Source organism: Archocentrus centrarchus, chromosome 18 (genome assembly GCF_007364275.1).
Source record: "Archocentrus centrarchus isolate MPI-CPG fArcCen1 chromosome 18, fArcCen1, whole genome shotgun sequence".
Classification (NCBI taxonomy): Eukaryota; Metazoa; Chordata; class Actinopteri; order Cichliformes; family Cichlidae; genus Archocentrus; species Archocentrus centrarchus.
This window is the reverse complement of record NC_044363.1, coordinates 7424929-7442712: the sequence shown is the minus strand read 5'-3', so window position 1 is coordinate 7442712 and position 17784 is coordinate 7424929. Positions and strand designations below refer to the sequence as shown.

General features: G+C 41.9%; 1 protein-coding gene across 1 annotated transcript; it reads left to right on the top strand.

Annotated features, from left to right (window-relative positions):
• Positions 1-1584: 1584 nt before the first annotated feature.
• Positions 1585-17272, top strand: LOC115797237 (low affinity immunoglobulin gamma Fc region receptor II-a-like). The gene is made up of 11 exons (XM_030753757.1): positions 1585-2157; positions 4778-4846; positions 5050-5094; positions 5345-5605; positions 5692-5937; positions 6577-6693; positions 6896-6952; positions 7174-7260; positions 13696-13764; positions 13920-13996; positions 16845-17272. Exons 1-10 carry the CDS (start codon positions 2070-2072, stop codon positions 13994-13996), a joined length of 1116 nt encoding a protein of 371 aa, XP_030609617.1. The 5' UTR covers positions 1585-2069; the 3' UTR covers positions 16845-17272.
• The last annotated feature ends 512 nt before the right edge of the window (positions 17273-17784 follow it).

Genomic DNA, 17784 nt, shown 5'->3' with positions numbered 1-17784 from the left:
CTCCAGGAAGCCCAGGCCGCCAGCAGCCCACCAAGACCTACGAAGACCCGCGGCCACTCATTCCAAAGACAACCGCACACCCACCCCAGCAGACAGGGGAGGGAGGTCTCGGACGGAGCCCCCCCAGTCAAGGAGCAAGGGCACCAGAGAATCCGAGGCAACGAGAACCCAGCCCCCCCCCCCCAGCGGCCAGCCCCCCGCACAGGCCAGCAGCAGGGCCCCAGGGCCCTGGCACCCGAGGACCGCCCGAGCCCCCACAGAACCCCCCCCCCCCCCCCCCCCCACGCCGAAGAGGCCAATGCAGCCCCGCGCTGCAGCCCCCACGGGAGCAGGTCACCACCCACGCCAGAACATCCAGCCCCACCCAGGAACCCGGAGGTACCCACACCCCAGGGGGGCAGGGGGGGAAGAGGCAACCAGCAAGGAGCGGCCAGGAGGCTAGGCACAGGCCCAGACCCAGGTCCAGCCAAGCATACAACCCCACGCACACCCACAAGCACACCCATGTACACATTTATGCACAAATACTGTACATATACATGCACATACACACTCACTCATACATATATAAACATAGATACACCATACATATACATCCACTCACCCACCCATACTCATGAAGACTGTGACAAATACAAAGACACACATTCATCCATAGCTACCCACCCTCTGAAGATGGGGCGAGTGGAAACCACCCCAGGGCCAACAGTGACCCCAAGACGCCGCCAGCCCGGTCCCCAAGGAACCACCCAACCCCCACCCCGGGCGAGGTGTAAGAAATCGGGGTGTGAGCTGTCCTAAAAGCTTCCTCAAAAGCCTTCAGCTGATCCAAAATGCTGCAGCTAGAGTACTGACAGGGACTAGAAAGAGAGAGCAGATTTCTCCCATATTGGCTTCTCTTCATTGGCTCCCTGTTAAATCTAGAATAGAATTTAAAATCCTTCTCCTGACCTACAAGGTCTTGAATAATCAGGCCCCATCTTATCTTAAAGACCTCACAGTACCATATCACCTCAATTCAGTCCAGAACTCCAGCAACAGATGCCCATTGGCTTTGCAACTACCCACACCATGCCTGCCTAGCATATCTTTCCAGATTTCTGAGTCACGCCCCACCCTGCCATTAATGTCACAAAGAATAGAATAGAATAGAATAGAATGCCTTTATTGTCATTATACAGGATGTACAATGAGATTGGAGAATGATGACCTTGTCATCAGCAGGGGCTTGGTGCAGAGTGGTCCGCAGTTCTGAATATAACCTGTCCTTGTCAGCTGGCTCTGCTTGGAGGGTTGGAGCATATACGCTGAAGAGGGCGATCTTGTGCTTGTTACCAACTGGAAGACGCAAAGATATAATGTAACCTACGTGACCTCTTGGCAGTTCTACTAGTTTAGAGACAGCGGAGTTCTTGATCAGGAATCCAACGCCAAAGAGATGTTTTGGTTTTCCCTCACCAAAAAAAGGGTATAGCCTGCCCTGTGTCCTTTTCGACTGCCTTCATTAGCAAAGAGGAATTCGCTGACTGCAATCATGTTGATCTCCAGGCTCTTGAGCTCATGGGCAACAAGTGCAGAACAACATTCTGGGCAGGTACTGTCATCTGTGTCTTGGATGGTTCTGATATTCCAACAAGCAAGTTTGATTTTTCCTCCACTAATTGTACAAGCAAGTGGAGAAGACCTGTCCTTTTTCTTTTTGGTGCAATTTTGACCACATCCTGTTCCACCACATCCCAAAGTGTTCCAAGAAAACATCCTCATACTGTTATACCACCATCACCAGCCTGAACTGATGTAACAACAGTTCAGGCCAGATGGATCCATGCTTTCACATTTTCATCCCAAGTTGATGCTACTGTCTGACTCATTAGTTAAAGTCTAAACTGCAGTTTCTCTGTGTATTGTTTAGCTGTTCTTTTAATGTGAATCATTTTATACATTTTAGTCTGAGGGTGTTGTTTGTTGTGAAGTTACGCATATATTCAAAGAGAAAGTAGAATCATATAGAAAAACTAATGCAAGAACACCAACTGGATCATCCTGCACCATCAGCAGTGTTTCTCTAGATGGCAGTGGAGAGCCCCAACCTGAGACTGAAGGAGGGAGGAGAAGCATCATTATCAACCTCTCTGTCACTGGTACATTTAAAGCAAGGTAATAATATTTTTTGATAATTTTTCATTGACTTTAATATCATTTTAAATCAAATGTCTTTCATTCAGGTAATTGTATATATATATAATATGTTTTATATATATAATGTATATAATGTTTTGATTTCTGTATATAGTGTTCTGATGTGTGTGTATATGTGTGTATTGACACTGATTTATATATTTTATGTATATAGTGCTTATGTACAGTATATGTGTATAGTTTTTTCTAGTCTATTCTATTTTAGTTCATTTGTTTTTACTCATCCTTTTCATTTTTCTCTGTACTGAGCTGCTGTAATGCACAAATTTCCCCGTTGTGGGATCATTAAAGTTTTATCTTAATTCTGAATGAATCTGAGGTGTGGTCATGGCTGCAAAACAGGGCATGGACGTTTGGGAACTGCCCTGTGAAGTGAATATTGGTGTAATACACAGAGTAGCAAATTGTTTCTATGCTTTTATTAAAAAAAATGTTTATTTTTGTACTTTTGTGTCTTAAAGAGAGAGCTGACTGAAGGGATTATCTCATATTGCTTTTAGTAGTTGAAGAAACTGTCAGCTGGGTTTGGTGTGTATGTCTATAAATTGTTAAAGCTTGTGCTCAGTTAGATACAACTGCCTGCCAGACACACACCAGTGTAATTACACGTAAAGTTCAAATGCTAACAAAAGCATCATCTGTTATTTTGAAGTTGACCTTAAACCAACTTGTTCCATCTGCTTTGTTTTTTACACATGCCTATAAACGCTGTTCCAGGAACAGAGCGGCTGCAGCTTACAGGCGCTCGCTGTGGCCAACTGCTGATCTGAAACTGTCGCTTAACTTTTCTTTTTTTTTTCAAAACACATGCACCAAGTTTGTGGTGAGCAGTGAAATATACCTGTGACATTTGATACAGATCAAGTCTCTGATTAAGTGTGGTTTAGTGCTCAGACAGAATAAGAGCTAGCTTGTTTCATGCTGCAGAAGTGTGATGACCTCAGGAATCAAGTCCAAGAGGAGCCAGTTTCCTTCATTCAATTGGCCTCTATTAGACTGTGTTTGTGTCAGTCATGTTTTGTGATATGAATCTCATTATGCAAAATAACAAGTAAACCAATTATCAATTATATGCAGCCCTGCCATATATTCCATGTTTAGACCTTGAGTACCAGCCTGAGGGTAACTTCAAGGAGCTCAAAGGTTCCTGTGGTCCACTGTGACTGGTTCCACTAAAGGAAAATCTCCAGAAAAGCTAATTTGCTGCTGTGAAATGGAGAAGAGCGAATTTCAGTGTGTGTAACACATTTAAGAGAGTTGGACTTTATTTCCAAGATAAAACTTATTTGAAATTGTTTTTTTTTATTTGTGAAATTAATTAATAAAAAAAAAACAAAATCAGATGAGTGCAACAATGAATTTAGTTTTCAAGTCATACCAAAACACTTCAGATGTTTTGACAGTGATTAATGATCTTTTGATTTTCATCTACAGACTTACTAAAAAAACTTCAGTATCTGCGGGTGTGTGGCAAAGTTTAATTTATATGTCATTGTATTTCCCATCTCAAACTGTCCTCTACAGTGAAGATAGAATTTTTTGTTTTTCACACACGCAAAAAAAAAATAACTGATCATGTTATCCCTTGTGTGGTGTCTGGGTCTGATGGGCATATTTTCAGTCTCACATTTGTTGCTTTTGGCTCAATTTCAGTAAAGAACATATAACACGTCTTCAGTTACTTTATTTTAAACCACCATAACTGCTAATTTATTTATTCGCCTGATTTTCCTGCTCAAGGCTCCAACATTGTAACAGTTGAAGCTGCTCCCACATTCCAGCACATTTTATCATCTGTGTTGCAGGATCTGTGTTCATGTTCCTGCTGCTGGTGCTCTGGGGATGTATTCTTAGCACACACCTGAGTACATCTTCTAATGGCTGCTTCCAGTACTATAATATCTGTCACAAAGCTGGAATCATTTCAAACTATTTTCTTAAATATGACAACAGGTTCACTGTACTCAAATGGCCTCCACAGTCACTGGATATCAACACAATAAAACATATTTGGGATGTGGCAGAACAGAACAGGATTCTCATCTCATTTGCAGCCAACAAATCTGCAACATGTTGTTGAATCTATGCCACAAAGAAAGTGAGTCCAAAGTTAAAGTGATGTTTTTAATGCTTATCACCACATTCAGGTATGGCAAATATCACACATGCACAGACGCACCCTGATAGTTTGTAAACATGAGCTATGTTTGAATGACAGAATGGCATTAATTTATCTACAGCAGTGTTTACTGTCCTGTGCCTGAAAAAGACTTCAGTGACTTTGATGAGTCCCTGAGTGTCCTTAAAGAGGTTTTAAATGTTCCCTACCTTTGTGACTGATCTCAGCGCAGTGCAACAACACGAGGATGTGAGCACAGGAAACATGAACCACCTACAAATTTACATCAAACACAGACAGTATTCGTCTGAACTGTTTCTTGTTCTGATAGTGAGCTGAAACACTGAAGCTCGACTCAACACTGAAGCAGCTCAGCTTCTCTGGAAATAACTTTTGTAAAATTAGATAATTGGATTGCATTATTTGTAAAACTATTTCATACTAAAATTGTTTTTGCAGCAGTCTGTGTTTTGGTCTTCGGGCTGCAGCAAGACAATATGGAGGTCAGAGCTCTGTGTGTAAGACTGTGTGAGTATTTTCTCTGTTTTCACATGATTGAAGAAAGTTATTAACATTAAAAACGTTACTAATATTTTATTTATTTTTACTTTAAGAGTGGGCTGTTGTATTTTTTTGTAGAGCAATTATAATATGTGATAATATCTTTAATAGTAGCTGTAAAAATTCAGCACGTCTCTTAGTAAATCTGTAATTTTCTGTTGTCTCTTCAGTGATGATCGTTATGATTCTGCTGGATGGACAGGATCAGAAAGCTGGTGAGTACCTGCTGTTTGCTCATTTATATGAACACTGTTTATCACTTTGGAGGAGCAAAAAATTTAGAAAAAAGTAGGAAGTGGGGAAAAATGTTCTTTGGTGATTGAACCTCATCCTCTGATATAATTAATCATCAGAAGTTATGATGCACTTTTTCTTTTATTGACCCTTTTATTGCTTCATGGTTTAAGTTCACTGCAGCAGTTTCAGCAGTAAAAGTCTAAACTGAATCTTTCTTCTTTGTTTCAGATGCAGTTTCTCTGAGTATCACTCCAAACAGATCGCAGTTCTTTGAATATGAATCAGTAACATTTTACTGTGAAGGAGTCGATCATTGTGAAGTTGTGCATAAATTCAAAGGGAAAGTAAAAGCATGTAGCAAAACTAATAAGAGAACACCAACAGGATCATCCTGCAGCATCAAAAATGTTTATACAGATGACAGTGGAGAGTACTGGAGTGAGACTGGAGGAGGGAAGAGAAGCAACATTATCAACATCTCTGTCACTGGTACGTTTACAGTAAGACAACAAGATTTTAGGATTCCTTTTAATTAAATGTAATGTGACATAAATATCAAATGCATGTTGTTTCAGCTGGTTCTGTGATCCTGGAGGTTCCTGCTCTTCCTGTGATGGAGGGACAAACTGTGACTCTTCACTGCAGAAACAAAATCGCTTCCTCCAACCTCACAGCTGATTTCTATAAAGATGGACGTCACATCCAGAGAAGCTCCACAAGAAACATGAACATCTACAGAGTTTCCAAGTCTGATGAAGGACTTTACAAGTGCAGCATCTCAGGAGCTGGAGAATCACCAGAGAGCTGGCTGAAAGTCACAGGTGAGACACTGAGGTGTTTGAAATGAGGTTTAAATGCACATGAAGTGAATGAGAGCTGATGCTCTTTAAAGCAGAGCTGCTGAATCTGTTTGTAGGAAGCATTTCTGAAATACTGGGAAATTGCCAGAGTGCAAACATAAATCCATCCATTTACTTCACTTCAGCTTATCCTGTTTAGGGTCGTGGGGGGGGCTGGAGCCTATCCCAGCTGACATAGGGCGACCTGTACAGGTCGCTAGCCTGTCACCGGGCCAACACAGAGAGACAGACAACATCCACACTCACATTCACGCTCTCATTCACACCTACAGTATGGGCAATTTAGAGTTTCCAATTAACCTAACCCCAGTAACTACATGTCTGTGGGAGGAAACCCACACAAACACAGGGAGAACATGCAAACTCCACAGAGAGAGAGAGGGAGGGGCCTGGGCCAAGGTGGAATTGAACCCAGGCCTTCCAAACTTAAATAGCCGAATTAAATAAGTGAAACAAGCGTACTAACCTTTGAAGCTGTGTTTGAAGCTTTGAAGTTCATTGGCAACATTTAAATGTTTCACTATGAAAAAGCTAACATGGAGATTTACAGTTTTTCCTCTCTCATTTCATCGTTTCCTGTCTTTCCAAACCATCATCCAGAGGTGAGCCGTTCCTCCTCTGCTGTCACTCCATGGATCATTGCCACTGTTTTATTTAGCGTTCTGCTGATGGTGGCAGTTGGACTTTATCACTTTGTCAAATGTTGCTCGAATAGAGGTAAAGAAAAAACATAAATATTATATTTTATGAATAATTTTGGGCTTATTGCTTTTGCACACTCACAATATGGCCTGTTAAAGTATATGGTTTATAAGTTGCTTTAATCTGGAGTCACTGTGCCTTAACTATTATAATACAATATGCTAATTAATTCATTATTATTATTTTTTGTTTGTTTGTTTTTTCACTTAAAATGCAGCATTGCTCTGCCAGTCCTCAAAGGCAGAGGGTTCAGGCTCAGCTGAGGATCAAACAGGTCAGAACACAAACACTGTGTCAGTATTTTAGGTTAATTGCTTTTGTGTAATGAAACGAACTCACTGTATTATTTATCATTAATTCATTACAGCAAATGAATTAATTCTTCTTCTTCTTATTATTATTATTAAGAAGATCTTTAAGATTTAAGAAACTTGACTTGGCTTGAACTAAGAAATAATCTGTTTAATATGTTTTTCTTTTTATTTGGGATTTCAGGCTCCATAGAGACCAGCGCAGTGAATGCAGGCAGAGCAACACATGCTGCAACACATGCATGCAACACATTTTACAGGGCGAACAAACGTATGTACTGAGCTTTTTTTTTTTTTTAACTGAGCAGTAGCACAAAAATTATTTCTGTGAAGTCACAAGCATGAAAAAGATAAAAAAAAAAGATTCTTTAGTGGTATTGTCAGCATCTTTGTTCGACATGTCTGTGTTATTTATAAATGTGTAGCTGTTAGTGATAATTTGAGCTTCTTGAACTTACACCTCACATGAAACCCACATGTAGTCCAACCCTGAAGCGCCTCTAAAAGAGGCTGTACTGTATCTAAGGTGAAGGTTGTCAGTTTCCTCATGCAGCTCAAAATGGTTACATGTGGTTTACATGTACATGCTGGAGTACAACTTCAGATGTGCATTGAGTTTCAAAATAAACTTCAGCTTAAACACAATAACTTTCATTTTTGAACAAAACTAATGAAAATGATAAAACACCTTAAAGTATATCAGTTCAATTTGTCATGTGTGGCGTGCAGAGTTGGACCCAAATACAGGGCACATGAAACAGAGAATAACTCAAAAACACTTGGAAACTTCTCACAGGATACAAAACTTGAAATACAAAATACAAATCTCCTCCAAGCCTGAGAGAAAGAGGGGAAAACCACTAAACATGGGGAACACACAGCTAGGGGAGCACAGGCAATGATGCAACAAAGGAAAGAAGAAAACTGAGGGTTTAAATACACTCAAGGTAAGTGGGAGAGTGGAGGCAGCAGGGAGCAACAAGTGAACCAAATGAAATAACACAAATGAAGCAAAACCAAAAATAAAGCACAGGGAACACGGGCCTGTCAAAATAAAACAGGAAGTGACCAACCATGACACACACGCAGACATGACAAAGCAAGCACAAATACAAAGGGATAGAAATATACAGCCACTCAGACAGGACCAAAGAGGAACATGAGACAAGGAAAACTAACTGATCATAACTGTGACTGATCACAGCAGACAGCAGCTGCTTCATCAGTTTGTTAATGACCCCTGCCACTGATGGTCTCAAGATGGCGGCGCCCTGTGTGGCTGCGGCCAAGCTGGCTCCTGATAATGATGTGTGTTTTTTGTTTAATGTACCGTCTAAATCGTCTTCGAAAATCGCTTACGATAGAAGTACACTACTGGGACTTAGAAACAACAACTGCGCAAAGGATATATCCGGAATTGACTTCGCCATTGATCGAGAAACTCTTGTCGGCCTCGGAGTAATGTCCCAAGACAACGGATCCTCCGAGGCAGCGGTCCCTCCTCCCCCCACCAGCCGAAACTGGAAGCAGCTGAGGCGGTGGTGGAGTCTGAGCATACGCCGGAGGAGATGGCGAGGCTGCCGCGCCGGCATCACACATCGATTGAAAACAAACCCTCACAAAACAGCACTACTAGGGTTTAATCCCGGGATCCGGGATTCCCGGGAAATGCGATCAGAACCATTTCCCGTTTCCCGGGAAACGTTAGACGGGAAACCGGGAAAAAAGTCACGTGCGTCGATTTGACTTTCAGAAAGAAAAGAAAGCTTCAGAATGTTAAATTTAAGGAAATATTGAGAGAAGGGTTCGTTTAATGCGAAAAGCATTACTCTTCATTTCAGGCACGTTCAGCCTCCGTTTAAGGCTTCAGCCTTCATCTCAAGCGTTTTAATAGAGGTATTACACAGTTGTGCTTTTTTCCTCTTTAATTTGTTGAAATCGTAGGCAATGTGTTTACCCTAAGGTATTTTGTATTATATAATTTTATATTATTATATATTGTTATATTGCATTATATAGCCTATAAAATATGCCTGCCCTGAACAATAAAGAAATATCTGTTTAACTTCGAGTGTTTCTTTTCCTCGTTTGCAGCCGCTTACTAACAATCATGAATTAGGATACGGGCCTAATGTGTGAAGAAATTATCATGAAATAGATTGCTTTAACATATTTTGCTTTTTAAATGGAGTTGAGTAAAATGTATATTTTTTAGGCTATAAGGATTGGCCAGTTTTTCAAAAGACGATTCACAGTGAACCTACTTTAACCCTCAGACACGGTGTTATAAATTTGTTGTTGCCAGAATGGCAATGACCAAGTCGTGGTGCATTACTCAAGGCCCTGTGTTATGCCATATTATAGTGTAGTACGGTAGTTAACTTTTCAATGACTATTACAGCGTTCCACTGGTGGAGATATAGCGCAACAGATGTCGCCACGACAGCGTGGCTGAGCCTTTATCAATGCTGTGTGGAGATGAACCGTATTGTTTTGTACCAGCAGTTGTAAAATATCTTGGTATAATTCCATGTACAATGGAGGAATATTCGAATTATATTTGTTAAGGGAGTGTTGAGGAACGATACAACACCGCATAGCTCGAGCACTCGAATGTCGAGATGTAGGTTTTATTGCGTTAATCAAGCCGACGTTGCCCCCTACTGGGCATAACAGGACATAGCTGGAAAGCTACCTCTACAATATCACAATAAGTTAAGGCCGACACAGGCTACAGAAGGCCTAATTAAAATTAAAAAATAAATAAACTTTTTCCCGGGATTCCCGGGAAATGGCTCATCATTTCCCGGGATTTGATTCATGTCATTTTCGGGAAAAATATTAAACCCTAAGCACTACCATCTATTCTTCTGTCGAACGTCCGCTCACTGGAAAACAAAATGGATTATCTCAAGCTGGATTTAACCACTCAAAGACACGTGAGAGAATGCAACGCGATCGTCCTAACAGAGACGTGGCTTCACAACAACGTTCCGGACAGCGCCATTAAACTGGATGGATTTACAACATTCCGCGCGGACAGAAACCACGCCAGCACGGGTAAATCTCGAGGAGGTGGTGTGTGCATTTACATCAATAACAACTGGTGTACGAACGCTGCAGTTATTTCAAGTCACTGCTCAGAGAACATCGAGTTTTTAACCCTTAACTGCCGTCCATTCTACCTGCCACGTGAATTCACTACCGTCAACATCACATCTGTTTACATCCCGCCCAGCGCCAACACAAAGGAGGCTCTCTCCACCCTGTACAAATCTGTGAGTACACTACAAAACACACACCCAGAGGCGGCCTGCATAATCGCTGGCGATTTTAATCAGGCCAAACTGAAAACTGTAATGCCACACTATCACAAGTGTGTGAACTTTGCTACAAGGGGAGAGAACACACTCGACCAGGTCTACACCAACATCAGACAGGCCTTCAGAGCTGCTCCCCACCCCCACCTGGGTTCATCAGATCATCTCTCTGTTATGCTAATCCCAGCCTACAGACCTCTGTTGACGAGAAGCAAGCCAGCTGTGAAACAGATCAGGGCCTGGCCAGAGGGCTCCACAGCAACTCTACAGGACTGTTTTGAATGCACAGACTGGACTGTTTTCAGGGAGGCGGCCACCACCAACCAGGACGTCAACCTCACAGAATATACAGACTCTGTAACGGGATACATAACAAAATGCATGGAAGATGTAACCGTCACCAAGGACATTACAGTGAGGGCAAACGAAAAACCCTGGTTCCCCAGGGAGGTACGTGAGCTCCTGAGGGCACGCAACATTGCTTTCAGGTCTGGGGACAAGTTGGCCCTCAAGTCTGCCAGGGCCAAATTGCACCGGGGCGTGAGAGCAGCCAAGCGTGCATATGGGCAAAAAATCAACTCATACTTCACAGACACAAAAGACCCAAGACGCCTGTGGCAAGGCATCCAGTCAGTCACAGACTACAAGCCATCCCCCCCACCATGTGAGGACAACACAGACTTCCTCAACTCACTCAACATCTTCTTCAGCCGGTTTGAAGAAAATAACACCACAACACCCACAAAAATCCCAGCAAATCCAGACAACACAACACTTCAACTGGACCCAGCAGACGTGAGGAAGACCCTACTCAAGGTGAACCCTAGGAAAGCTGCCGGACCAGACAACATACCCGGGCGTGTGCTCAGAGACTGTGCAGACTCACTCACCGATGTCCTCACAGACATTTACAACATCTCTCTGAACCAAGCCACCATACCAGCAAGTTTCAAAGCTACCACCATCGTACCACTACCAAAGAAGTCGCCAGCATCATCACTGAACGACTACAGACCCATAGCACTCACCCCCATCATGATGAAATGCTTTGAGAGACTGATAAAGGCCCACCTGACATCCACCCCCCCCCCCCCCCCCCACTCTGGACCCTTACCAATTTGCCTACCGCCCCAAGCGCTCCACCGATGATGCCATAGCAACAGCAATCCACCTCTGCTTGGCTCATCTGGAGAACAAAAACAGCCATGTGCGGATGCTGTTCATTGACTTCAGGATGCTGTTCATTGACTTCAAGCTGAGTAAAATAGGCATCAGCACTTCACTGTGCAACTGGCTGCTGGACTTTCTAACAAACAGACCGCAGACAGTCAGAGTTGGAAACAACTCCTCAGCGACCACCATCATTAACACCGGGGTGCCGCAAGGATGTGTGCTGTCCCCCCTGCTGTTCACGCTGATGACCTATGACTGCTGTGCCAGATTTGAAACGAATCACGTCATCAAATTTGCAGATGACACAACAGTGGTGGGCCTCATCAAAGACAATGATGACTCAGCGTACAGGGAGGAGGTACAGCAACTCATCGCCTGGTGTGAGAAGAACAACCTGCTTCTCAACGTAAACAAAACAAAGGAAATTACAGTGGACTTCAGGAAGAAAAAAACAACACACACCCCTCTCACCATCAACGGCAGTGCAGTAGAGTCTGTGAAAAGCACAAAGTTCCTGGAAGTGCACATCACAGATGACCTCTCATGGACTACCAACACCACTGCGCTGGTCAAGAAGGCGCAGACACGACTCCACTTCCTGAGAAGGATGAGAAGAGCTGACCTCCCTATCTCTGCTCTCACCACCTTCTACAGAGGTGCTATTGAGAGCATCTTGACCAGCAGCGTCTCTGTTTGGCACGGCAGCTGCCTAGCTGCAGACAAAAAGGCGCTACAGAGGGTGGTGAGGACAGCAGAAAAGATCATCAGGTCACCCCTACCAGCCATCCAGGAACTGTACACTTCACACTGTTCCAAGAGGGCAATGAACATCATCAAAGACACTACTCATCCAGCACACAGACTGTTCTCCCTTCTACCATCAGGGAAGCGGTACCGTAACAGCTTCTTTCCTCAAGCAATTAGACTCATGAACACACTGAGGAAAGACACTTGAACATTCCATGCCACTTGGCATTTTACTCTTGCACCTTGTATTCAGATGTACACTTTTTCACTTTACTTCTAGGACCACTGATTGTACTTCTGCTGCTGCTATGTGTGTGTGTGTGTGTGTGAGGAGGGGGGGGGGGGGTTGTGTGGTTGCGTGTCATGTCAGTATACTTATTACACACTGTGTGTGTGTTGTGTGTGTGTGTGTGTGTGTGTGTGTGTGTGTGTGTGAGTGAAGTGAGTGAGGGAGTGAGTGAGTGAATGAAGAGTGTGAATGAGTGAGAGTATTGTGTTGTATTGTATTGCACATGTCTTATCAGTATGTTAGTGTTCGAATGACTGCGCATATGTAAGTGTGTATTGTCTGTGTTTATGCTGTGAATGAATATGTCAGAGTAAGAATGGTAATTCATGTACGAGTAGGTTAGCTGTGTATGTGTGCATGTGTGTGTGTGTGTGTGTGTGTGTGTGTGTGTATGTAAAGAGAGATTATTGTGAATGTCCTATTTAATTGTTTTTAAACTTGCACATTGGAGACTGGTCAAACGCAAATTCGAACTTCTGTGCTAACCCTGTTACATAGATTTTTGACAATAAAGTACACTTGAACTTGAACTTAAACTAAACTCTGGATAAAAAACATCAAAATTAATACAGAAATACAAAGGGGAAAACTAACCATAACAACCTAAGGAACAAATTGAAGAAAAACTCAAGTCTAAAATCCAAAACACTGGGTCAAACCCCAGGATCATGACGAAATTGTCATCCAAAGTGAAATCATTAATACATAAGCATTTTGCTATTGTCAAATCATAAGACAAAGGAGGAGTACAATAATAGAGAGGTCCACCACAAATAAATAAATGTCTGGATTTTTTAGGAATATAGTACATACATTTTGTGAAATACAGTTTTTTCTCTCAGATCTGTAAAGTGTTGAGCGGGAGCCACGAAATGATAGCTTAGCATAAAGCTTTACTAATGTATCCAAGAAAACCTGGAAGCTGTCAGCAGGAGCTGATATTCTTGTCATCATAGTGGAGCTTCCAGGTAAAGATCAGAAACTCAAATTGAGATTTATGCTTTTTTAGTTCAGTGTCCTGTTTGCAGAGTATTCATTAATGGGCTGATGTGGGAGTGACACTGGTTTCTCTTATCTTACTTTGCGCGTCACATTTTCCGCAGATTTAATGAAAAGAAAGCAGGGATCATCATCACTGATGTTACTTTGGTTATCTGTCTCTGTTTCTCTCTATCAGAAGATGAAGATGGATTGCCCACTAGACCCATTTACTACACCTTAGGCCCGGGTGACCCTCAACAACAGGGTGAGACTCTGATTAAATCAATTTTAATGGTGGTGTTGAAATTGAACAACATCAGAAAAATCACCAAGTAACTTGTAATAATCTAAGAGTTATAAATGTATTATTAATATTGGCTACTGATGATTTAATTCCACCTGTTGTTGAATCAAAACTAGGAACCTTTACAAAGATGCCCTCTGCAGCTGTCTACCAAATTATAGCAGAGGATCCTTTCTATTCTACAATACAGTAGGTAAGACTTGTTACAATGATGTCTTATGTGCTGCATTCAAGATAAGGTGATGGGTGGTAAATGAATGAGTGAATGAGTGAGTGCGTCCAAACTTTTGACTGGTACTGTAGATGCTTACATACTATTACATGTCAGTGGAATGTATGTAGAGTTCATCATCTTGTGAGGTTTATTCTTTACCAAACTGTTTAAAACACTGTTTAGAAACAAAATAATGACATGCAAGTGACACGCTTTACCTCCTGAGATAGAGGTAGGCCAAACGACACCTGGTGGCCCCAGTTGCTTTGGGCCCAGGAGCCAATTGAGGTGGGCACATCCTGGGTGAGATGCTACTACGATGGGGCCCTGGACACACTTGAGACTCTATATCTTTCAGCTGGCATGAGAAAGCCTCTGTGTTCCCCCGTATAAGCTGTAGGAGGTGCCTGGAGAAAGAGTGATCTGGTCTTCTCTGCTAAGGCTGATGGCCCCACCGGGCCATGGATGAGTGGAGGAAGATGCATGGATGGATGGATGGATGGATTTTTTTGCCTTGGTGTTTTTATCAGGCATGAAAAAAAAAATGCAATTGAAAGTTTTTATACTGAACTTATTTTTTGTGGGGTTAAAAACATGTCCATTCAGCTGGATGTCAGGCATTTGACTTTTGAAGCAGAGAAATAAGTGTTTAACAAGCAAATAACAGAAAATATTACATCCTCAGACCTACTGTCACTACTGCTAACATTGACTAATCCTGATCCTGTTAATTACAGTGGGTACAGAAAGTATTCAGACCCCTTCAAATTTTTCACTCTTTGTTTCATTGCAGTCATTTGCTAAAATAAAAAAGTTCATTTTATTTCTCATTAATGTACACTCAGCACCCCATCTTGACAGAAAAAAAAACAAATGTAGAAATTTTTGCAAATTTATTAAAAAAGTAAAACTGGAATATCACATGGTCATAAGTATTCAGACCCTTTGCTGTGACACTCATATTTCTTCTGATACTCCTTGAGATGGCTGTGCTCCTTCATTCAAGTCCAGCTGTGTTTAATTAAACTGATTGGACTTGATTAGGAAAGGCACACATGTGTCTATATAAGTCCTCACAGCTCACAGTGCATGTCAAAGCAAATGAGAAAAATGAAGTCGAAGGAACTGCCCAAGGAGCTCAGAGACAGAATTGTGGCAAGGCACAGATCTGACCAAGGTCACAAAAGAATTTCTGCAGCACTCAAGGTGCCTCGGAGCACAGTGGGCTCTATAATCCTTAAATGGAAGAAGTTTGGGACGACCAGAACTCTTCCTAGACCTGGCCGTCCAGCCAAACTGAGCAATCGTGGGAGAAGAGCCTTGGTGAGAGAGTAAAGAAGAACTCAAAGATCACTGTGGCTGAGCTCCAGAGATGCAGTAGGGAGATGGGAGAAAGTTCCACAAAGTCAGCTGTCACTGCAGCCCTCCACCAGTCGGGGCTTTATGTCAGAGTGGCCCGACGGAAGCCTCTCCTCAGTGCAAGACATATGAAAAAAAACACAAGAAGGACTCCCAGACTGTGACAAATAAGATTCTCTGGTCTGATGAGATGAAGATTGAACTTTTTGGTGTTAATACTAAGCGGTATGTGTGGAGAAAACCAGGCACTGCTCATCATCTGCCTAATACAATCCCAACAGTCAAATATGGTGGTGGCAGCATCATGCTATGGGGGTGTTTTTCAACTGCAGGGACAGGACGACTGGTTGCAATTGAAGGAAAGATGAATGCGGCCAAGTACAGAGATATCCTGGATGAAAACCTCCTCCAGAGTGCTCAGGACCTCAGACTGGGCCGAAGGTTCACCTTCTAACAAGACAATGACCCTAAGCACACAGCTAAAAAAACAAAGGAGTCTCTTCGGAACAACTCTGTGACCATTCTTGACTGGCCCAGCCAGAGCCCTGACCTAAACCCAATTGAGCATCTCTGGAGAGACCTGAAAATGGCCGTCCACCAACGTTCACCATCCAACCTGACGGAACTGGAGAGGATCTGCAAGGAAGAATGGCAGAGGATCCCCAAATCCAGGTGTGGAAAACTTGTTGCATCATTCCCAAGAAGACTCATGGCTGTACTAGCTCAAAAGGGTGTTTCTACTCAATACTGAGCAAAGGGTCTGAATACTTTTGACCAAGTGATATTTCAGTTTTTCTTTTTTAATAAATTTGCAAAAATTTCAACATTTGTTTTTTTTTGTCAAGATGGGGAGCTGAGTGTACATTAATGAGAAATAAAATGAACTTTTTGATTTTAGCAAATGGCTGCAATGAAACAAAGAGTGAAAAATTTAAAGGGGTCTGAATACTTTCCGTACCCACTGTACATACAAATAACAAATAAAAATAACAAAAACAGCTTCCCATGACCGGCCAATAGGTAGCAGTGTACGGGATGATGCACAAGCATCCACTGTGTTGGCTGATATGCAACTATAACAACAAAACACAAGCATATAAAAAGAGAACGTTTTTTGAATAGAAGTCCACTGTTGTGACCACTATGCATGAAAGGGTTGAAATAAACATGACATATTTGTGAAATTATGTTAAACTGTATTTTTACATTCTTCTTGTGTGGAAAAATGATGTTTGTTCATTCACAGGCCATTTTTTCACATTATTTTACATATTTACTCACTGTCTATTTTTGTGATTTCATTGATATTTATATTTTATTTACAGTGTATTAGATTATTCTGAAATAACATGTATGGCAATGCAAAATTAATGTTTGATTCATAACAGTTCAAAAATGTACTGCTTAATATGCAGAATAGCAAATTGTTTATATCCATTTCTTTCTTTACTCCCTTTGTGTCTCACAGCAGCAGAGTGAGAGCTGACTGAAGATATAATAACATCTGAGAGAGTGAAAACAATCCAGAATTAACTTGTACTGTTTTTGTAATTGAATAAACTGTACATTTTCATCTGCTTATGGAGTGCATGTGTATAATCTCATGTCTGGTCAGTTACATACAGATAGCTGACTCACATGGCTGTCAGTACATATAAAGTTTCAATGCTAACAAAAGCTTCTGTCTGTTATTTAGAAGTTGAATTTAAACCAACTTGTTCCATCGTCTCTGTCCTTTTACACATGTTTGAATGCTGCTTACAAGAAATGAACTGTTGGAGCTTGTACACACCCTTAATGTGGTCGACCACTAATTTGAAACTGTCATATTACTTTTGTCCAAAACAGATGCAACAAGTTTGTGGTCAGCAGTGAAATATACATGTGAAGCACATCTCTGAGGAAGTCTCTAACTGAAATGTGGTTTAGTACCAGACAGAATGATTGAAATCTTGTTTCATGCAGCAGCAGCAGCTGCTCAATAAAGCCAAAGAAAACAAGCTGACTTTCTATATTTGTTTGGTGCAAACTGTGTGAATGCAGAAGTCAGGAACTGAGTGACTGTTGGTGACTCTAGGACAGTGGTTCTCAAATTCAGGCCTCGTGGTCCAGTGTCCTGCAGGTATTAGATGTATCCCTAATCCAACACACCTGAATCAACTGGCTGAATTACCTCCTCAGTATGCAGTCAAGTTCAGTCCTGCTAATGACCTCTTTATTTGACTCAGGTGTGTTGAACCAGAGGCACATCCAAAATCTGCAGGATACTGGGCCACGAGGCCTGAATTTGAGAACCACTGCCCTAGGATAATAAAGGGTGAAAGGGTATGATTTAGAAGCTGGGAGGTGGTGTACAACTGGTGGTTACTCTTTTGCAGAATTTTAGTTTTTAACTTTTTGTCTCAGAT